Below are 23,087 nucleotides of genomic sequence, written 5' to 3'. Positions count from 1 at the left end.
GAGGATGGGGGAAGGGAGAGAGAAACGGAGGGTTTAGGAGAGGGGAAGCCCCAGGGAGGAAGGGAGTCCAAGAGAGGGAGGAAGTCCAAGAGCGGAGGAGAGGGCCAAGAGGCCGCATGGCCGCTCGGAGCCCCCTTTTCAGGGGTTCCTAGGTGGGCTGGGACAAGGCATGGGCCAATGGGGTTACAGACTCCGATGCTTCAGGGGCAGGTACAGAGGTGTGGGATGAGCCACAATCTTTTGCGGGGTGGGATGGAACAGTCCATTTCACTCCATGATTCATCCAAGGGTAGAAGTGACATTCGGCTAGCTAAGATAACAATCATATCTATCTATCCTCTGCAACAATCCTGGGTTTAAACAAACCCGGCCTGATACTTCTGTTCCCCATGCAAACCCATTTTTAATCTGGACTGTAATTTCCATGCTTTCAGTGGCTGAATTCCCTTCAATTAACCCAACTGGGAGTAGGAGACAGCAGCAGCTGCACCAGAAGAAAATTCTGTCATCATCTGATGAACAGCATCAATAGGCACCTGCCAGACAAATACAGCTGGACTGAAATAACTTGTCCTGAAGCCTGGACCTGAATTAAATTTGTCTGGGTAAGAGGGACCAGCCTGTCCCAAACAGCCAGGATGTTGTGCCAAGACACACTGAATTACCTTTACAGGCTTGGGAAAGGAGCTAAAGGAAAGGAATAATGAAAATACCCTACATACTTGGACAATGTTATTGGAGATTAGCTGGGGGCTGTTTTTGCACAGCTCTAGGAGGAGTGCCACTCCTTCCAGCCGTGTTTGAAACCCCTTGGCTTCCAGGAGCTGGTAAAGTTTGTGGAGTGGCTCCATCTCTTCTGCAGCTGCAGGTAACGTGGCCTGGACTTTTGCATGGTGTAAGAGGTGTCCATCAGAAGTAGACTCCACCCTGGAAAACAAAACCAAATTAGAACCTCTTGGTGATAATAGCTTCAGTTAAATGTGAGCAAATATCTTGAGCTTTCCTAATGATGTGATTTCAAGCTAGAAAAACATGAGGCTCTGAAGAACAACGTGGACCTTGTGACAATCATTACAGGAGACAAACTGCTAGTAACATTCTCGCCAGTTCTCACTCAGGAAAACCAAGGATGAGATGCATCTGATCTATCTTCAGATGGCTTCCAAGGTGCACTGCTCACATTGCTTTGTGGGGAAAGAGAGATGCTACTTCCAAGTTTAAATGCCTCCTCATATGGGATGTGTGTGTCTTATAATAAGGAAACTCATCACTCCGGAGAAGTGCCTCTACAACCAGCCATGACAATTTGGAAAAGTAACTCAGATGCATCTGAGCAGGTGAACAGGGCCATATGTGAAGGATCCAGAAAATCAGTAACAGAGATAAAACCAGAAGCCAGACATCCCAGAACTATGCTCACATTTCATTTGCTTCCCTAGAGACTAGATCCACAGCTTAACAACCCCACTGGGAACAATTCTCCTCGATCAACCTGTCTCATCCATGAGCACGGGAAGATGCTACTGAGGCACGTGGTCGCTTTCCTGACACCACTGAGTGTGACAGGGCTAAATAAATACCCTCTGTTATCAGAGGAGAACAGGTACAAGTAGCTCTGCCATTGGAATGAAGAGACAGCGAGGACCAAATTCCTGTCTTAAATGCTGATTGCAGCACAGGGGGAAATAAACCAAACATGCTGTCCATCAAGTAAACTATATGAAGGACGGGAATATCAAGACAAAAAGTCCACATTGAGACACCTGTTGACCAAAGCTGCTCAGGAATTGCCTTGCTACTTACTACTCAAACTTGGTACTGCTTGAGGGTAAGAAAACCATGACTCAGCCAGGCCAAACCACATGGTGAGAACTGCATCTTTGTGGAATGGCATCTTGCTTCTAGACTGGGACTTCTCATCAAAACATCCATCTAAAAAAGACTCTACTCAGATGAAAAAAGCCTTGGTTGAATTTACTTGTCTCAAGTCAGGCAGCAGAAACTTGGCCCTGTCATAGCCTCCACAACACCGCCCTTGCCACTGCACTGGATTGTCTGAGCTGCAACCAATGGGTGTCTTTTTGTCTCTCCATTTTTGTGAAAACCCTTCCAGAGAAGTTGTGTTCAGTGTAATGCAGAGGTAGATATTTTTTATCCTAGAGCATTTGTAGGGAAAGGAAACAATCTCTGGCACTGGTCATCTCTGTCAGAAAGATTTTCCTGAGGGAGAGGCATGTAAAACTTGTCATATGCTTGGTCACATCTCACAAAAGTGCTCAGTACCGTTTGCTAGAAGACATCGTGGCCTGGGGCTTCTTGGGGCCATCATTCCTCTTCTCCACTGGCTCCTTGACAGCTGGGCATTCACTCTTCTGGTTTTCCATCTCCTACAAAGACATGGAGAAACCCCATCCATCTTTAGAATATAAAATAGGAAATTCCCTGTTTAAAACACCAGTTAGAACCGGGATCACTGCTATCAAGGCTTAGGGAAACATTTCCTAACTTAGAGAAGGAAACAGACCAGAGATTCAGTGATGCCAACTCTTTGCTTTCTATAGCCCAAGGCAGGTTATGGGTGCTACCATACTGAGCAGCAGTCTGAAACCCCAAATTCATTAATCTTGAGCACAAATGGGAATTATGAAAACTGGTAGGCAATGAGTGTTCTTAAAGGAAGCAGCAGAAAAAATTGGACTCTTTGTGGGTCAGCCCATTGTGTTGGAAGTTGATTTGGTTCAACACTCACTCTTCCTGTGCCTGCACAAAGGCACACTCCTTTCTATGTTTTTTCAATAAAAAAGTAAAATCCCCCTCCAAACAAACAAAGAATTTTTTGCTGGATGCTGCTGGATTCACCAAACTTCTTCCAGCTCCACAGGGCTTGAGAGCAGGGCAGTATTCCCAAAAGACAGACAGAAATTGTAGTAACTAGTCTTGACTTGGACATCTTTTGTATATTTGGAAGTTTTCTTGGTACTACTACTTTGAGTGTTTTAAAGATACTGTTATCTTCAGACTGTTATCTCCTATTCTCATTTAATTGCTTTACTGGGGGCAGAGCAGGGACAGCGTGGTGGGGGCCTTACTCTTAAATGTAAATCCATTTTCTCCTCTTTCCCTTTCTTCATTGTGACCAATATTCAAAATATTCAAAATCTCACTTTTTCCCTAATAATATCAGTCCCTTTGCGGCTTGCAAATGAACAGGCTGAGGTTTACCAGCTCATTCCCAGGAGCAAAATGATTCAGCAGAAGAGGAATGAGATAAAGACAGATTGGGTATGTTTGATCTCGTATGAGTGGTGGCAGTACTTGCACAAAGGAGACATTTCTCCTGCTAAGCACTTACCTTCTTCTTAATTCTTGCCAGAATGTCTTCCAGGTCACAGGTGGAAAGAGATCGTTCCAAAAGCATTTTCAATTTTTGGTGACTCAGCAATATCTTTACCATCTCCTGTCCAAAATGCCTAAGGAGGGATGGAAGGAAGGATGGGAGAAAGGAAGGGAGGAAGGGAGGAAGGAAGGAAGGAAGAAAATGAAAATGAAAAAATGAACAAAGGAAGGGTATCTTAAACTCATCAGGTGCAATCCTTGCATGAGAAGGCATTACCTACTCAGCAAAGAGGGAAATTTCCCTCCACTTGACACTGCACAGTGTTGTCAGCTGAACACAAGAGACAAGAGGAGAATGTGGGGCCACAGAAAAATATCATTTCACTCTGAAACTGTGGGTGTTCCCAGAGAACATGCAAAATACATCTGCTTTGTTGTCAGAGCCTATTAGCAGTGTCCTGCTGCCATTGCACAATAATTTGCCTTTCTTTAACTGGCAGGGAAGCCAGGACAAAACACCTCATGCGTCCTATTGATTATTCTATACTATATGTATGCACAGAGGCAGCTAGTTGCTCTCGTGTTCTTGGCAGCTATTAATGGGAATTTCATCATCAAAGTAAGGGGCTTTTGGCAGTTTGGGTTGATCTGGCCACTAGGAAATCACAGTCTTCTTCAAGAAGAAATTTGGAGGTCACTGAGCCACAGATAACAGCATTGCAGAAATCTGTGGAAGGGGTTTAGAAAGACTGAACACATTGGCTAACAAACCTTGAAATATTTCTAGGAAAGTCTTAATGAGAAACAGATGTTTGGGATCCTTCAGTGAATAACATTAGCCAACACTTTGGCTTTGTGTTGTGCACCTAAGACCAAACAAAACTGTTTGACAGACTAATTGGAGCTCTTTTGATCTCAGTAAAGAATCCTTCAAGTTACAGGAAGTTGATAATGCACCTTTTTGCTGGCCAACCTCAGGTTACCAACTACAGTCATTTCCCAGGCAACCCAAAGCAGGGGTCACAGCACCAAGGCTGTCTGAGCTCAATAAGTGTTTGCACAATGCTCCCAGGCATGAGGAGTGACTCTTGGGGCCCCCTGCACATGGCCAGGAGCTGGACTGGGTGACCCTGACAGGTCCATTCGAACTCAGCATATTCTCTGAGTCTATGCCCCTTAGCCACACAGCGAGGTCACTTTTTATTTCCTTCAGTTTCCACTCATTTGTGGTTTTACCTTTCTAGCCAGACACAAAATGGTTTTCCTGTTTGAGGAGGTGAAATGAAGATCATTACCTTGTGTCCTGGTGACAGTCCTGTGCAAGCTTCCCTGCCGCATGTGCCAACATCTCAACCCTGGGGGTGTCTGCGAGCTTTGTGACTCCCATTCTCTCCATCAAAGACAGGAGGAGCTCGGCCGCGCACTTCCGCACCTGGACGTAGCGGCTCCTGGGAAGAAGAGAGAAACACTGGGCACAAGGAGAAGGAGCAACAGCAGCACAGGCCTTGGCCAGAGCCTGTTCCCTGTCCTTGCTGGGGGAAGGAGGCCCGGGCTCTCCCTGCAACTTCAGACACCTGTAGAAGGTTCTGCCCTCAGATAAACACAAAGTTAGCATTGTACAGAAGGACTGACTGTGAGGAAGAGGGAGGAATTCAGTCTCCCTGCACTATCTGATACTCCATTTCTTTCACAGTATTTTCTCAGAGAAAGATTAAAAGAATAGATCACATATGAATTATTAAGAAATTAAGGACAATTCATGCTGACCCATCAGAGGGCACCCACTACACAGAGCTGCAGCAGGATTGATGCTCTTTCCACCCATTTCTCCCCAAATCTGCAGACCTTTGGAGAAAAACAAATGCAGGGAAAACATGCTGTGGGCTGTGAAGTTGCAGAATATCCAGCAATGCAGCCTGTTTCTTCTGTAAGGCTTGGCAACGGATATATCTGAATGTTTTACCCTATTCCAAAGCTGAGGAAAGAGTGGCAGGCATTTTAGCCAGATTGTCCTGTTCTAGAGAGTGCCTCTTGGGAGCTATCAGCCCAGCACCAACAGTTAAGGCAGCATTTTCTTCAGCTCTCCCATGGTAGTTGGCCTGTGAAGGTGCCTGTAAAGTGATTCACCATCTCAAGGCTAAGCTGAAACATCAGTTTGAATTGAAAGTAGAGCTCTAAGGCCAGGACAGTCATACAAGACTCCTTTTGGCAGGAGCTCTACCTGCTGTGTAGGCTGTGCCTCACCAACGCATTCTCCCCCATGTGCTCTAGGCAGCAGCAAACACCCTCCTTATTTCTCAAATTAATGGCATCAAGAGGAGACATGGTTTTCCCAGGGTCTCTGTGGTTAGTGCTGTTAAATACCAAACACCATTCACAGCTGCAAAAGCACAAAAGCACAAGGCTCTATCCTTGGCCTTTCATTTCCCCAGTGGTTACCATGTCTAAGAAAATCTGACAGACTGGGAGAACTCCAGGAGGCAGCAGGAAGCTGCGTGGGACGAGCTCTAGTTTGGATATCAGGAGAAAAGTTTTCCACCCAGAGGGTGGTTGGGCACTGGAACAGGCTCCCCAGGGCAGTGGTCACAGCACTAAGCCTGACAGAGTTGAAGAAGCATTTGGACAACAATCTCAGGCACTTGGTCTGACCCTTGGGCTGTTCTGTGCAAAGCCAAAAGCTGGACCTGATGATCCTGAAGGGCCCCTTCCAACTCCCCATATTCTACAGTTCTGTGATTCTGAGAAGTTCTATGATTCTGCTGCAGGAGGGCAGAAATAGGTGACAAGAGGAAAGAAATGAGGTAGATCAGAGAATCAAGTCCCTGAGTTCACAGAAGATGCAGGATACAGGACCCATTCCCACTCCCACCATTCCCACTCTCTCTCTCATCCCTTCCCCCACTCACACAGGAGAAGGTGAAGAATATCATTAAAAGAAGAACCTACTTGACTCCCCTGTCAATGAGAGTAGTCATTGCTCGTGCAGGAGTCACATTTTCCACCATGAGCCCCAGGGCGTGACAGGCTGCCTTCTGTATGAACTCTGGGGAGTTCCACACCATCTGGAGAAGGACTGGTGCAACCTCTTCTACCTCAGAGTCCATGTCCTTCTTCAAGTTTGCAAAGAACTCTCCCAGAGTGACAATTGCAGAGTAGGACACCTTTGAACGGAGGTTGGTCACCTGGGGAAGTCATGAGGGAAAACATAAGAATCACCTTGAAAAGAAATCAGTTGCCTTCAACAGAAGTCCCAGGAAATGACAAAACATCCTACTGTGTCCAGAGGAACATAAAAGCACAAGAAGAGCAGAAGAGCACAAGCACGGAAAGCACTTACCCAATTTCTGGCCACAGACGTGCTTATTGCAGGCTTTAAAAAAAAAAAAAATCACTAAAGTGTTCTATTTTACACTTCTAAAATGCCCACTACTTTGATTTCAGGTCCTTTTGCTAGTAAATTAAAACAAGGACTGCTTTCAAATCATAAAGGCACAAGTCATAAAGATAAAAGAGTCAGGTGCTCCTATTCCAGAAAGCAACACTAGCAGCTGAAGCACTCAGCCAGGAAACAGAAAACTCAGCCTCAGGTCTACAGAATAATTTGCAGTGTTGAATTACAGCTTGGGCAGAGATTAGGATTCTGGTAAATAATGTCATCAGTGTCTCAGTTTCTGCATTTGCACATTGCATTATAATGGCACCTCACTCGAAGAACAAGTGTCAGATACCTGACCTACCAGTAAATACAGCTACATGTACACACAGAGCCTACAGAGAGCTGACAGACATTAGAAATAGAAGGTCTAAAACCAGAAATGAAGACATGCCCTGAGCACACATGGAGATGAACAAGCACATACCTACTCTACACACCATGTAAGGAGTATGGGGAACAATTCAGAGCAATGTTCTCACCTCACTGGTAAGTGCCAAGCAAATATCCCGAAGTCGAGAGAGCAGGACATCTGAATGGGATTCAGCCAGCTGTTTGATCTTGAAGAGTCCCTTCTCCTTCTGCTCCCTGAAAGGCAAGTACCAAAAAGATTGATTGATATTTCTCTCCATCCAAGAACTAGGCAGCACCCTCTGAAATGACCAGGCTGGCAGCTCATCCAAACCACAGGAGGTGCTTTTCAAGGAGCACTTAATGAAATCGTGGAACACGTTGCCACAGGATGCTGTGGCTGTCAAAAGCATATAAAAATCCAAGAGGCAAACAGAGGGGTATCAGAGTCTTCATTTGTGGCTGTTTAAGAAGACAGTATTTCTGAAATCTCTGGCACATGATGCCCCTCTGTCACTGCTTCCTAGAAGCTGTGAGACTCAGCCATGCTGCTGTTTCTTGTCACCTCCCTGTACCAGTCCCTGAGACACAGTCCCATGGGGCTGTTACTGGGGCATTTTCCTTCCTTGTCAGCCCCAGCAGGCAGTTCAGCAGGGAGAGTCTGCGCTGCCACTCTGGAGCCGAGTTTCCACTCTTCAGTCTAAGCTTGTGTGTCACCCACTTCACCTCACACATTCCCCTAAAAAGCAGCAGGATATCCTAGAAGATTCCACCCCTGGGCAAGAACTGTTGAAACCCTGGCTTTTCCCAAACCCCCCTGCCTAAAACAACCCCCCCAACAGCAACATGTTATTTAAAAGTTGCAAAAAACTCCATCTCCCAACACTTGCTTTCTGTAGGCTCTCAGCCAGAGGAAGGTCTGTGAGGCATCAGGGCTGCAGCACAGGGCTGGTGACTGATCCCATGGGCACCCCTGAGTGTCATCCTGACCCCCACATCTGCAGGAGCTCTCTGCACCTCACAGGGCACCAAAGAGAAATGGGGAAGAGAAAGGGCAGAGCAAATGTGGCTGCACAAGGAGATGCATCGGGACAGATTTTTCATGCTTATGCCAGTGTGAATGGAGGCCTTACCCCTGTGTGAATGAAGCATCCACCAGAGAGTGATCAAAAAGACACCAAAAACAAAACCAATACCACCTAACATTGTAGGGTTATCATCTCTGGGCCTCCTTCTGCCTGTGTATAATTTTGGGACACATTGTGAGTATTGACAAAACATCTCAGGCCCATATGAAGCAGTGAGAAGGAAAAAGCTGAATTCCAAAAGTGCAGGATTCCTAGAGGATTTTCTTTCTTTTTCCTTCTCTTCTGCCATGAGCCCTTAGGAGTAATGACAGACTGAGGGACTTGAAAGCACAACTCAGTCGGTTTCTCAGAAAGAAGAACTCCCTGGAGCTGTTTCTGGGACTGCCATGCAGGAGGTCACAGGGAGACCCTGTCACCTGCCATTGCTGGCAGCAGTGGGAGCAGAGAGGAATCTTAATCCCACTGGGTCAGTGGCCCAAGGCACCCAAACCTGCACGAAAAACTGCTGCCATCCTGCTCTGCCTTCAGTCAGCAAATCATCTCATCCCACAGCTTTCTCTCTCCCCTCAAGATTTCCTTTGCAGCCCCACAGAGCAGCAGGCAAACTGAGGAAACAGCATGGAGCTGCTGCAGCTGGAGCACTGCTGCAGAGCAAGGCTGAGGAAAGGCTGCTCTCAAATCTTTATCCTCTCAGTGCTCTGCAGTAGTTTCACCAGTGCCCTTCGGCCCTCTGGGCTCTCGGGGCTCAGAGGCAGCAGCAAGACTCGCTTCTAACCAACCTTAGTGCTAAAATGGACACAGTGAACGGGGCCTTTCTTACCACTCATCGCTGCCGAGCGAGGAGAGCCCCTCCAGCAAGGACTTCTGTGGGTCGGCAGGGGCTGCGTTCTTCTGTACAGTCCCACGGCATGGATCTTCTCGGTGTTTGGCACCAGCGGCCGTCTCCGAGGTCACTGTAAGGACAGGGTCGGCCATGGGCGCTGCAGCCCCGGGCAGGGCACCCCGCCATGGAGCGGCCTGCAGCCCATCTCCCAGCCAGGGCTCCATGGGCACACACGGGCACTGGGGCAGAGGCTTCCCTGCTGCCTGGCGCCTTGGGCTCCTTGCTTTCCCCCAGCCTCCCCGGCTGGGCACAGCTCCGGGCTGAACCTGACCATGGCCCCGCAGCGCCAGCTCCCCAGTGCCACAGGGGCCACAGCCAGAGGCAGGTTCCTGCGGCCACATCTATAGTCCCAGAATCTAGATGAACTGCTCTAGACTCTGTAGGGTTTTTGCGCTCCCTTGCATGTTGTCACAAAGTATGGAGGAACCATATCATCAAAAATATTCAGACAGGAGCTAATCTGGGTGTCACTGATGTACCGCAGCCACTGACACCAGTGACAATGCTGAATTATGTAGACATACACATCTAGATTCACTATGGATGGAGAGCCACGTCAGGTTAGCTCTGGTCAATCCTGAACATGGAAGCAGCATCACTAGAAAAGAGCTTTCCAAGTATCCTTCCTAGCTCCCTTCTTCTTATCTCACCCTACTTGGGATCACAGCACAGGCAGGCTGCCCAAAAAGGAGAGACAGGAGCCACTAGGGACTATCTGCTGAGTGTTTCCTGCAGGCAGCCAACAGCCTGGGAGCAGCAGGCAGCCCCCTGTGCCTGTCACTGCTGCACACAGCCGCTGTATTTGCTGGGTGGCACAGGAGGCACTGCTTGTTCCCTCTTGGCATTGCAGCCCGTGGGATGGTGGCAGCGAGGAGCCATCGGGCACTTCTGGGAGCAGCAGCACGACTGCACCGAGCTGCTGACGGCTGTGCAGAGCCAGCCCTTGCTGGGAGAGCAGAAAAGCTGCATGCAGAGCCGGACAGCAGCACAGGCAGAGGGCCCAGATGGTGAGTGCACAACTGATCCTGTGGTTCTTGTAGGTGCACAGTGAGACCCTGGCAGACTGCCCTGCAGCTCATCCCTGCAGTCACAGCAACCTCCTGGCACCAGTGCTGTAGTTTGGATTATATCAGGATGGGCAAAAGCCAGAGCTTAGACCTTTACCACGATTTCATTCAGCTCAACTTTCTAGCAGATCTCTAAGAACCAACTGCTGCAGTACTGCCAAGCTGGAGTAACTCCAAAGTAGCTTTGCTGTTCAATCTCAGGACAGGCTATGGACCCAGGATCCCAGCTGTGCTGGCTGAGGCAGGAGGCAGTTTGTGCTCCTTGGGCAAGGACAAACCCACGCAGGAAAAAGCTGCCATGGAGCAGGCTTACCTGAGGAGCTGTGTGGGACGCTGCCATCCCCACGGACGATGGGTGGTAAGGGCACATTGTCCTGCTTCCTCAAGACCTTTTTCTTCAAGGCACCACCAGGGTGTTTTTTCTGCACTCCAGAAGCTGTGCCATTGACAGGTGGTAGGTTAATCCCTGCAGGAACCAAATAGGAGTTTATAAGTGGAGGGTGCTGGACAGGCTGATGATGAAAAGAGCCTGGAAACTTGCTGGAGGTGGGTAACATCTCTTTGTTATCCCAAAGAACTTCAAATATAGCAATAATATACCACTTTATACCAAGTATAACACTAAAATGGGCCAATGATCACAGAATCACAGAATCCAAGAAGAGTTTGGTTTGGAGGGCACCTTTAAGCACCATTTAGTCCAACCCCTGTGAGCAGGGACATATTCATCTCTGGTGTTTTCATTAGAAGGAACTGAATTTTGTTTATTTTCAGGTTGAAAAGCATTCTTTTGGAGTCACCTTCTCGGGAGGCTGCTCTCCAGGAGAGAGTCTGAACCCTCAGTGTACTTTGCAAGACAGAATTTTCTACTCTGAAAGACTTTAGAGGTAAAGGTGGGAGGCTGATATTCTGGTACTGACTCAGTGAGGCCATAGGGAAGACACTTCACGCCTCTGTATTTTTCTTTGGGAAAAATAAATAAATCCTATTTAAGCTTCCACTCAGATGCAAGCCAAACAGCCCCCCAGTCTGATTGCAACAATGTGCAAAGGGCAAGCAAGTGGTCAGAAAGGACCACAAGTGTAGCCACCACTTACTTGCTTCAGCTTCATCCCCGGGCTCAACTGTATCAGGAGGCTGCAAGAATCTTTTATTTTTTCTTCTGTTCTTTATCCCTTCCACTATATGCTCTATGTCCTTTGGCTCTAAGTGCTCTTCAGCCAACTTCCACAATGCAGCACGGATCTAGGTGCAATGGAAATACATCACAGACTGTAAGCAGAGACACACAAACCAGACACAACATCTCATCCCGGGCACAGAGTCCATAAAGTGCCACAGGCTTCAGTGCAGCTCCACAGACATTCCAATAGTTTCAGAGGAAGGTCTCCCATCCTCACCCTGGCAATTACACACAGCGAGGTGGAACCCTTCAGTGCCACAACCTTACACTGTTGCAACTGCAACCTCTGTCAGGAAGGCCTGCTTGAAGCATGAAAGTCATAGGAGTGCTCCAAGACAGATGAAGAGCTCACATGGCCAGTGAGCAGGCAGTTCAGTTCCCACAGGCCATGGCAGGAGAATAAAAACCATGTGCAATACCCAGCAAGAAGGGGTAATGAGCTGTTGCTTAACACTCATGGCCAGGAACTACAGCTGTTTCTCCCTTCCTGCCTTCTGAAGGACTCAGTTCTGAAGGACTCTGAAAGGACTTGGTCTCTGAGACCATGAGACCAAAAGGAGGAGTCGTGAAAACAAGTTGCAGAAACACGGATGTTAATGAGCAGAAAACTTGAGAGTGAGAGGGCTGTGAGATGCAGCCACAAAGGTAACCCAGAAAAGTAAAACTCTCCCATTTTATTTTGCAGCCTTGCTTACACTCAACATTAGAATCTTTGCTTCTCTGCTTCTGAGGGTGCACTTTGCCTACATTCACTAATGTGTAGCTTACTCTGTCATTCAGAACTTCTCTAAAACAGCCTTTGCACATAAAGTATGCTTCTGGCATGACCTTAACACCATTTCCAAACTTGACACCACTGGAAATAGTCAAGCAATTGCTCAGTAGCTGTCAAATATATTCCCAAGAGAATCCCTATCCCCCAGGAGGGGAAGATTATGATTTTCAGTGACATTGTGGGCCAGGTACTAAATAGCCACTGGAGAGGAGGTCTGCTCATCCCTGTCCTTATTCCTTACCTTTCCAAAGCCTTCCTTGATCTCTTTGTCACTGGTAAAACCAGGACTGCTGGGATGACCCAGCTCCTTGGCCCGGCTCAGTGGGAGGCCTGGTAATGGAAGCAAAGGCTCTTGTAAATCTCTGGCAGACTTCAAGCCCCCAAAAATACCATGCTGGGCAACAGGCAAGACAGGTTCCAGATTGCAGAGCTCCCATTAAACACAGAGACTGGGATTGAGAGCAGCAAGGTACATCCTCCTAGACCCTCTCCCAAGGGATGGGCTACTGGCAGCAGCCATGACATTTACTCTGTTGGCCAGCAGACTGAGACCTGCTGCATGATGAAGGCTGCAGCCCCTGGATGCTGGAGAGCCTCTGTACTTGATAGAGAAGGGCAGAGATGGAGATTGCTCTTGACAGAGATCCCTATTTGCCCTTATTCATGCTGATTTTAGTAAACATCTTCTTTCTGGTTCCTAAAAGAAGTCCTGTGTTCTAATACCTACATTTAGATCAACATTTTCTTCTCTTTGTTGGAATATTTAAGAGGACATTCAAAGAAAAGCTTAGCATTGAGGGAGTGTTACCCAAATGTGTACTGTCTTCTTGACACTAGAGAATGCATTTTCTAACTGTAAGATATGCACCTTCCATTTCCTCTGCCTGCCCCACAGCTGAGCAGCCCTACAGCTCCAGGGGGCACTGGCAGAGCACAGCTCATTGCAGGGAGCACATGCAGGGCACAGCTGTTCCCTGGGAATGTGCTCAGGCTCTCCAGGCTGCCACAAGAGCCTTCCTCCCACCAGAGAAGGGCCCAGCTCCCCCCTTACCTTTTTGTGAGGCTGAGCCATGCTCAGCCTTCACCTGGTCCTCCCTGGCAGTGACTCTGGGGCCAGTGCTGCTCTGCGGCTCCTGGGCCAAGGTCCCCTGAGCTGGCTGGGAGCCGAGACCTTCATTGCCAAGGTTGGGCTTTGGCACATGGGTCCTCAAGCCAAAAAGGTCAGCCAGTTCCCTTGGGAACAGAGGCATCCCAGATCCTAGCCCGCACCAAGAGTTCTTTGCCTTCTTCCTCTCCATTTTTGTTGTAGTCTCAGAGGAAGCTGTAATTCAGGTACAAGAGAAGAAGTGAGTTCATTGAACTCATGCCTTTACAATCAGCCCATCTAATGGATGAGGAATTCAAAGCATATTTTAGTTACTGGAAAGACTGGTTGGTAATTTTTAATGAAACTAGCATCAGTTTAATTTCTCTGAACAATATGGAGCTGGAAAGAGAGAAGGGTTCTACTACTTCATGTGTTGCCTATTGCCTCCCCACTACTACAGGATGCCTTTGCTTCCAAACAGTTGGAAATTCACAGTGGTCTCTAGAATGTGACTCTGTCTAGGAAGTAATTGATTTCAAAAGTAGTTTTCAAGGCCTCTTTTTCTGTAGGTCTCACTCAATGCTATGTTGGGTTTTGCACTTTTGGGATTTTTATATTACTCTTTCCAACAAAGGAAGTGCTGGGACACAAACAATGTTAGATGCAAAGGAAGTTTTGCTTTCTCCTTTAATGTACCCAGTATTCAGCAAGCCTGTATTTGTAGGGAACAAAGTGGTTATCCAAAAGTTCCATTTTTGCTCCACTTACCTGGTCCAGGGGTTTATTCCCTACCTTCTTTTCAACAGACCCCCAAACATATACATGACCTGACTCAAAACATTTCTGATCTTGCCTAATACTGTCAATTCAAAATTTGTTATTTCATTCTGAAATACTCTCCAACAGAGCTGTTAGAACTAAAAGAACTAAATCTTTACATGGTTTCAAAGAGGATAAAATCATATGGCAGCCAAGCAGGATGAGTGTCTTAAAACTGGATTCTTTCACCCTGTAGAATGCTGCGGTCAGTAATAAAGGTGAGACAGGTAAGGTTTAATGAGGCCATTTCTAGTCCAGAATTAATCCAGCAAAAATGTCACCTTATTTACTGAGCACCCTAGCTGCACTAAACATTCCAGATGTATATCAGCAAATAAGGAGTCATTCCAAAGTGTCTGTACCCAGGATTTGACAGAACTAACCCTGAGCAAAGGGACCGGGGGATCTAATTCCTGTTTCTGCATCAGCAGAATTATTTCTTCAAGTCTCATCTCTCCTATCATTACACAACCAGAGATGGCAAAGGAACAACAACAGTGTCACTGAGGCTTTCAACCTGAAAGCATTGGCTGACCCAGATGCAACAGAGACTGCATTTTGTGTGGCACAATTCCACCTGCCTGGGATCAGGCAAGGCAGGAGCAGGGACAAGGCAGAAAGCAACTCCTCCCTAGCCTCAGCCTGCAACTCTGATACAGGCAGAGGGAGCCAGGGAAGAGATTTGTCATCCTGACCCTGTTGGGGATCTCATTTCACAGGGAGGCCCAGGCACAGTGAATTTTCACCTGATGGTTACAGAAGCAGCACCTGAATTTGCAGACACCTCTCCTGTAGCCAGCATTTGCCCAAGCATATTCTCCTGGCTGCAGAATTTGACAGTCAAGGATCACAGTATTCAAAGGTCTGCAGGATCCAGACCCGTGAAATACAGTTCCAAGTGACACCACTACAATTAAAAATGGAATCTATAGCCACGTCCAGGAGAGGACCCATCTTGAGGTGCTTTGAAGCCCTGCCTCCTCTTCCCCACCACCACCTCTGCTCTAGGGGCTTATGGTGTTGGGTTTGACATTGTAATGGATCATCATGGATGGGCAAAATGGTGAATACACAGAGATTTGCCTCAACACATGGAACACCTGACTGTGCAAAATGACCACACGAGATGGGAAGAGTGAGATGAACAGCGCACTGGAGCTGCAGACACCTTGGCTTACCTCATCTCCTGGGGCTTCTGGAAATCCTGATGTGGCAGGGACCCTGCAGTGCTGCCAACTGGGGGGCTTCCTGCCTTCCTTATTGGGGGGATCAAAGGTGGTCCCAATAACCCCTTCTTCGTATCCCCACCAATGGAATAGAGCGAGAAAGCCTGGAAAGAGTAGAACATATTGCTCAGATCAAGCATCCAGCCTTGCCCCCATTCATGCCTGAAGATATTCAGATATGCCCTCAGCTGGGACCTGGCAGGAAAAGTCAAACTGATGGTGGAGCTTGGACCAGGAGGGGAATGGAAAGGGAGGTGCTGATGGAGAGACCATGTCTCAGATTTGCCACCTCTCCCCTCATGCACACTTCTCTGCAAGTGTGGCTTCATTCCCAGCAGGCATTCACATGTTGGACATCAAGATGTCCTGGGGTGCCACTGCCTCCACTGGCATTTTGGATGGCATGGGAGTGGGTTTAGATCACTATTGTCTCCCTGCCCCTAAAGGTTCCTAACAGCCAGTGCTGATCTCCAGCCAATTTCCACAAATCCATTCTGCAGAATGACAAAACCTCCTTTTTCCAAGCCCCTCATTTCTTCTGCTGCTGTGCTTCCCTCCTGCAGATCCCCAGCAGCCTTTGAGCCCAGATGCTGCTGAGCTCTCAGGGTGCTCGCTGCTCTCCAGCTCCCACACTTCCATCATCTCAGGCTCACTGGCATTTAGAAGCTCAGTAGAGCTCCCTGCCCTGCTGCTCTCTGCAAGGTCTCAGCCTGCCCAAGTTCCTCCAGGGCCCCCATGCCTTGGCCAGGAAGGGGGCTGGAGGCAGAGGGTGCAGGTGCACACCCTTCCTTCATATCCCATCATTGCTGGCACAGTGAAAGAGCCAAACCAGGACCTGTTCAAACTTCAGTGAACTTCAAGTTCGTGTCATGGAAAAGGTCTCACAGCTCTGCCTGCAGCACATCAAGCGAAACTTTACACAGGACTTAACTTGATCTCCTTACCTCATCAGAGCCATCAGAGCCATTGCCATTTCCCCCATTCTCCTGCTCTCTGCCATATGTCTGCCTTGGCATGGTGGAAGGAGAGTTCTTCCAGATGGGAGGCAATGGCTTGGATGGAAGGAGCATAGAAGGATTTTCAAAGGAAAACCTCTTGGCAAGAGGATGTCCAGTGAGGCCTGCAAAGTGGAGACACAAAATGCAACAGAGACTGTGATGCAAAAGAGGAAACATTTTTCTGTCCATAGACACTTGAGGCAGGCCTGGGAAAAACCCTGACCCACTTCTCCAGAGATACCACAGAACAGCCTGGCCTCTGGGCTGCCCTGGGACAGCAGGGAGCCCAGAGCCCTGTGCTGTACCCAGGATTTGGCAGAAGTAAACATGAGCAAAGGGACCAGGGGATCTAATTCCTGTTTCTGCATCAGCAGAATTATTTCTTCAAGTCTCATCTCTCCTATCATTACACACCCAGAGACAGAAAAGGAACAACAGTGTCATTGAGGTTTTCAACTTGAAAGCATTGGCTGACCCAGATGCACCAGAGACTGCATTTTGTCTGGCACAATTCCATTGTTTTGGATCAGGCAAAGCAGGGGCAGGGACAAGGCAGAAGTCATCTCCTCCACCAGCCTCAGTCTGTGACACTGACACAGGCAGAGAGAGCTGGGGAAGAGATTTGTCATCCTGACCCTGCCATAGGTGCCTTTGGGCTTGTGCTGTCAGAGGATGTCAAACCCAGACCCTGCATAGGCTGCAGCCATTTGGCAGCCTCCTTCTCCTTCATTGGAAAATTCAAAAGGACTTTCTTTCTGTCATAGGAGGATTCCCTGTTTCTGCCAGGGCAAAAACAGGCAATGCCCATGAATCTCCTTCAGATATCAAAGGTTTAGCTCAGAAACTGCCCCAAGGGAAGGATTAATAAAAAAAAAAAAAAAAAAAGATTAAAAAGTAGGAGGGGGGAATGGGAACATTTCTCATTTGATGCTAAATGCCTTCTTTTTCCTTACTAATTCATTGTGACTCTAGAAAGGTTACAGGGAGTTAAAAGAAATAAGCAGGATGGAGTGGGAGGTATCCTTTTCCTGCACTGCATTTCCAGGGCCACAAGGTACCACTCAACACTTCACACTGGAGGAATTTTCACTGCACCACCAGAGCATGCTCCCAGTGAGTGGGCTCTAGGAGAGTCCACTGAGCTCATCAAAGAATTGAAATTACTTTAAAGAAACTTTGAAATGAATAGATTATAACCAAGCTTTACAAATGTTACCACTTAGTTAAGATTACAATGTTAATTCTAGGACAGACATGTCCTCTACCTACCTGCATCTTCAGAGTTGTTGTCTCGGCTTCTGCTGCTGGATCTCAGCCTTGAGAAAATGGAGGACAAAAGAACAAATGAGGAGGTAGAAAGAGAAGGGAGGGAATGGGTGTTGATGAAAGGAGGCAAAATTTCTTAACATGGTCACTCTGATGAAGGAGGAAATGCAACACAAACCCAACAAGAGGCAAAGCTGATTAAATTGTCCTTAAGCTTTCTGTTGCTGGAGTCACACAGAGCTGGCCAAGCTCTGGCTGAAACACAGCCAGGTTGATCAAACATCAATCCTGCTATACATCTATACCCCAAAATTTGTTGGGGATCTCATTTCACAGGGAGGCCCAGGCACAGTGAATTTTCACCTGATGGTTACAGAAGCAGCACCTGAATTTGCAGACACCTCTCCTGTAGCCAGCATTTGCCCAAGCATATTCTCCTGGCTGCAGAATTTGACAGTCAAGGATCACAGTATTCAAAGGTCTGCAGGATCCAGACCCGTGAAATACAGTTCCAAGTGACACCACTACAATTAAAAATGGAATCTATAGCCACGTCCAGGAGAGGACCCATCTTGAGGTGCTTTGAAGCCCTGCCTCCTCTTCCCCACCACCACCTCTGCTCTAGGGGCTTATGGTGTTGGGTTTGACATTGTAATGGATCATCATGGATGGGCAAAATGGTGAATACACAGAGATTTGCCTCAACACATGGAACACCTGACTGTGCAAAATGACCACACGAGATGGGAAGAGTGAGATGAACAGCGCACTGGAGCTGCAGACACCTTGGCTTACCTCATCTCCTGGGGCTTCTGGAAATCCTGATGTGGCAGGGACCCTGCAGTGCTGCCAACTGGGGGGCTTCCTGCCTTCCTTATTGGGGGGATCAAAGGTGGTCCCAATAACCCCTTCTTCGTATCCCCACCAATGGAATAGAGCGAGAAAGCCTGGAAAGAGTAGAACATATTGCTCAGATCAAGCATCCAGCCTTGCCCCCATTCATGCCTGAAGATATTCAGATATGCCCTCAGCTGGGACCTGGCAGGAAAAGTCAAACTGATGGTGGAGCTTGGACCAGGAGGGGAATGGAAAGGGAGGTGCTGATGGAGAGACCATGTCTCAGATTTGCCACCTCTCCCCTCATGCACACTTCTCTGCAAGTGTGGCTTCATTCCCAGCAGGCATTCACATGTTGGACATCAAGATGTCCTGGGGTGCCACTGCCTCCACTGGCATTTTGGATGGCATGGGAGTGGGTTTAGATCACTATTGTCTCCCTGCCCCTAAAGGTTCCTAACAGCCAGTGCTGATCTCCAGCCAATTTCCACAAATCCATTCTGCAGAATGACAAAACCTCCTTTTTCCAAGCCCCTCATTTCTTCTGCTGCTGTGCTTCCCTCCTGCAGATCCCCAGCAGCCTTTGAGCCCAGATGCTGCTGAGCTCTCAGGGTGCTCGCTGCTCTCCAGCTCCCACACTTCCATCATCTCAGGCTCACTGGCATTTAGAAGCTCAGTAGAGCTCCCTGCCCTGCTGCTCTCTGCAAGGTCTCAGCCTGCCCAAGTTCCTCCAGGGCCCCCATGCCTTGGCCAGGAAGGGGGCTGGAGGCAGAGGGTGCAGGTGCACACCCTTCCTTCATATCCCATCATTGCTGGCACAGTGAAAGAGCCAAACCAGGACCTGTTCAAACTTCAGTGAACTTCAAGTTCGTGTCATGGAAAAGGTCTCACAGCTCTGCCTGCAGCACATCAAGCGAAACTTTACACAGGACTTAACTTGATCTCCTTACCTCATCAGAGCCATCAGAGCCATTGCCATTTCCCCCATTCTCCTGCTCTCTGCCATATGTCTGCCTTGGCATGGTGGAAGGAGAGTTCTTCCAGATGGGAGGCAATGGCTTGGATGGAAGGAGCATAGAAGGATTTTCAAAGGAAAACCTCTTGGCAAGAGGATGTCCAGTGAGGCCTGCAAAGTGGAGACACAAAATGCAACAGAGACTGTGATGCAAAAGAGGAAACATTTTTCTGTCCATAGACACTTGAGGCAGGCCTGGGAAAAACCCTGACCCACTTCTCCAGAGATACCACAGAACAGCCTGGCCTCTGGGCTGCCCTGGGACAGCAGGGAGCCCAGAGCCCTGTGCTGTACCCAGGATTTGGCAGAAGTAAACATGAGCAAAGGGACCAGGGGATCTAATTCCTGTTTCTGCATCAGCAGAATTATTTCTTCAAGTCTCATCTCTCCTATCATTACACACCCAGAGACAGAAAAGGAACAACAGTGTCATTGAGGTTTTCAACTTGAAAGCATTGGCTGACCCAGATGCACCAGAGACTGCATTTTGTCTGGCACAATTCCATTGTTTTGGATCAGGCAAAGCAGGGGCAGGGACAAGGCAGAAGTCATCTCCTCCACCAGCCTCAGTCTGTGACACTGACACAGGCAGAGAGAGCTGGGGAAGAGATTTGTCATCCTGACCCTGCCATAGGTGCCTTTGGGCTTGTGCTGTCAGAGGATGTCAAACCCAGACCCTGCATAGGCTGCAGCCATTTGGCAGCCTCCTTCTCCTTCATTGGAAAATTCAAAAGGACTTTCTTTCTGTCATAGGAGGATTCCCTGTTTCTGCCAGGGCAAAAACAGGCAATGCCCATGAATCTCCTTCAGATATCAAAGGTTTAGCTCAGAAACTGCCCCAAGGGAAGGATTAATAAAAAAAAAAAAAAAAAAGATTAAAAAGTAGGAGGGGGGAATGGGAACATTTCTCATTTGATGCTAAATGCCTTCTTTTTCCTTACTAATTCATTGTGACTCTAGAAAGGTTACAGGGAGTTAAAAGAAATAAGCAGGATGGAGTGGGAGGTATCCTTTTCCTGCACTGCATTTCCAGGGCCACAAGGTACCACTCAACACTTCACACTGGAGGAATTTTCACTGCACCACCAGAGCATGCTCCCAGTGAGTGGGCTCTAGGAGAGTCCACTGAGCTCATCAAAGAATTGAAATTACTTTAAAGAAACTTTGAAATGAATAGATTATAACCAAGCTTTACAAATGTTACCACTTAGTTAAGATTACAATGTTAATTCTAGGACAGACATGTCCTCTACCTACCTGCATCTTCAGAGTTGTTGTCTCGGCTTCTGCTGCTGGATCTCAGCCTTGAGAAAATGGAGGACAAAAGAACAAATGAGGAGGTAGAAAGAGAAGGGAGGGAATGGGTGTTGATGAAAGGAGGCAAAATTTCTTAACATGGTCACTCTGATGAAGGAGGAAATGCAACACAAACCCAACAAGAGGCAAAGCTGATTAAATTGTCCTTAAGCTTTCTGTTGCTGGAGTCACACAGAGCTGGCCAAGCTCTGGCTGAAACACAGCCAGGTTGATCAAACATCAATCCTGCTATACATCTATACCCCAAAATTTGTTGGGGATCTCATTTCACAGGGAGGCCCAGGCACAGTGAATTTTCACCTGATGGTTACAGAAGCAGCACCTGAATTTGCAGACACCTCTCCTGTAGCCAGCATTTGCCCAAGCATATTCTCCTGGCTGCAGAATTTGACAGTCAAGGATCACAGTATTCAAAGGTCTGCAGGATCCAGACCCGTGAAATACAGTTCCAAGTGACACCACTACAATTAAAAATGGAATCTATAGCCACGTCCAGGAGAGGACCCATCTTGAGGTGCTTTGAAGCCCTGCCTCCTCTTCCCCACCACCACCTCTGCTCTAGGGGCTTATGGTGTTGGGTTTGACATTGTAATGGATCATCATGGATGGGCAAAATGGTGAATACACAGAGATTTGCCTCAACACATGGAACACCTGACTGTGCAAAATGACCACACGAGACGGGAAGAGTGAGATGAACAGCGCACTGGAGCTGCAGACACCTTGGCTTACCTCATCTCCTGGGGCTTCTGGAAATCCTGATGTGGCAGGGACCCTGCAGTGCTGCCAACTGGGGGGCTTCCTGCCTTCCTTATTGGGGGGATCAAAGGTGGTCCCAATAACCCCTTCTTCGTATCCCCACCAATGGAATAGAGCGAGAAAGCCTGGAAAGAGTAGAACATATTGCTCAGATCAAGCATCCAGCCTTGCCCCCATTCATGCCTGAAGATATTCAGATATGCCCTCAGCTGAGACCTGGCAGGAAAAGTCAAACTGATGGTGGAGCTTGGACCAGGAGGGGAATGGAAAGGGAGGTGCCGATGGAGAGACCATGTCTCAGATTTGCCACCTCTCCCCTCATGCACACTTCTCTGCAAGTGTGGCTTCATTCCCAACAGGCATTCACATGTTGGACATCAAGATGTTCTGGGGTGCCACTGCCTCCACTGGCATTTTGGATGGCATGGGAGTGGGTTTAGATCACTATTGTCTCCCTGCCCCTAAAGGTTCCTAACAGCCAGTGCTGATCTCCAGCCAATTTCCACAAAGCCATTCTGCAGAATGACAAAACCTCCTTTTTCCAAGCCCCTCATTTCTTCTGCTGCTGTGCTTCCCTCCTGCAGATCCCCAGCAGCCTTTGAGCCCAGATGCTGCTGAGCTCTCAGGGTGCTCGCTGCTCTCCAGCTCCCACACTTCCATCATCTCAGGCTCACTGGCATTTAGAAGCTCAGTAGAGCTCCCTGCCCTGCTGCTCTCTGCAAGGTCTCAGCCTGCCCAAGTTCCTCCAGGGCCCCCATGCCATGGCCAGGAAGGGGGCTGGAGGCAGAGGGTGCAGGTGCACACCCTTCCTTCATATCCCATCATTGCTGGCACAGTGAAAGAGCCAAACCAGGACCTGTTCAAACTTCAGTGAACTTCAAGTTCGTGTCATGGAAAAGGTCTCACAGCTCTGCCTACAGCACATCAAGTGAAACTTTACACAGGACTTTGTCTCCTTACCTCATGTCCTCTTCCCTCTGCTCTCTGCTCCTGTATTTTTATCCGGTGCTCATCAGAGCCATTGCCATTTCCCCCATTCTCCTGCTCTCTGCCATATGTCTGCCCTGGCATGGTGGAAGGAGAGCCCTTCTGGATGGAAGGCAATGGCTTGGATGGAAGGAGCATTGAGGGATTTCCAATGGAAAACCTCTTGGCAAGAGGATATCCAGTGAGGCCTGCGAAGTGGAGACACAAAATGTAACAAAGGCCACAATGCAAACCTAAAGCAGCTTACGCTCTAGATTTCATGGGACACATTTCCTGCCAACTTCTAAACAGGGAAGCATGCTTCTGCTGGCAGACACTGGAGGCAGGCCAGGGGAAAACCCTGACCCACTTCCACAGGGCTGCCACAGGAACAGCCTGGCCTCTGGGCTGCCCTGGGACAGCAGGAGCCCAGTGCCCTGTGCTGTACCCAGGAATGGCTCAGCTGCACATGCACCCTCCTGCTCCTCTCCCTGCCCCACAGCTGAGCAGCCCGACAGCTCCAGGGGCACTGGGAGCACAGCTCATTGCAGGGGCACATGCAGGGCACAGCTGTTCCCTGGCAATGTGCACAGGCTCTCTGGGCTGCCACAAGAGCCTTCCTCCCACCAGAGAGAGCCCAGCTCCCCCTCACCTCTGTGTGAGGCTGAGCCATGCTCAGAG

At 48.3% G+C, this 23,087-nt stretch overlaps 2 protein-coding genes across 4 annotated transcripts; both read right to left on the bottom strand.

The window, feature by feature from the left end:
* Positions 1–792: 792 nt before the first annotated feature.
* Positions 793–9,232, bottom strand: LOC146765974 (TOG array regulator of axonemal microtubules protein 2-like). Its single transcript, XM_085592815.1, has 3 exons — positions 4,632–9,232; positions 3,353–3,470; positions 793–2,387 (listed from the first exon to the last, which is right to left on the bottom strand). The coding sequence occupies exons 1-3, from the start codon at positions 4,949–4,951 to the stop codon at positions 2,277–2,279; spliced, it is 549 nt and encodes a 182-aa protein (XP_085448941.1). The 5' UTR covers positions 4,952–9,232; the 3' UTR covers positions 793–2,276.
* Positions 9,233–9,281: 49 nt separating this feature from the next.
* LOC146765973 (uncharacterized) lies at positions 9,282–22,754 on the bottom strand. Of its 3 annotated transcripts, none has more exons than XR_014958620.1 (6): positions 19,300–19,628; positions 18,308–18,459; positions 17,516–17,562; positions 16,193–16,368; positions 12,358–15,352; positions 9,282–11,403 (listed from the first exon to the last, which is right to left on the bottom strand). XR_014958620.1 is itself a non-coding variant. In XM_085592812.1 (6 exons), the coding sequence occupies exons 2-6, from the start codon at positions 19,423–19,425 to the stop codon at positions 15,197–15,199; spliced, it is 657 nt and encodes a 218-aa protein (XP_085448938.1). In that variant the 5' UTR covers positions 19,426–19,475; positions 20,622–22,754; the 3' UTR covers positions 9,282–15,196. The 3 variants fall into 3 exon arrangements, 2 of the variants coding, with proteins under 2 accessions (XP_085448938.1, XP_085448937.1); XM_085592812.1 differs by adding an exon at positions 20,622–22,754 and having other exon boundaries at positions 9,282–15,352; positions 19,300–19,475; XM_085592811.1 differs by having other exon boundaries at positions 9,282–15,352.
* Between the last annotated feature and the right edge of the window lie 333 nt (positions 22,755–23,087).

Source organism: Lonchura striata, chromosome 15 (assembly GCF_050655825.1).
Source record: "Lonchura striata isolate lonStrDom1 chromosome 15, ASM5065582v1, whole genome shotgun sequence".
Taxonomy (NCBI): domain Eukaryota; kingdom Metazoa; phylum Chordata; class Aves; order Passeriformes; family Estrildidae; genus Lonchura; species Lonchura striata.
Note: the sequence above shows the minus strand (reverse complement) of the source record. Positions and strands in the feature narration are given on the sequence as shown.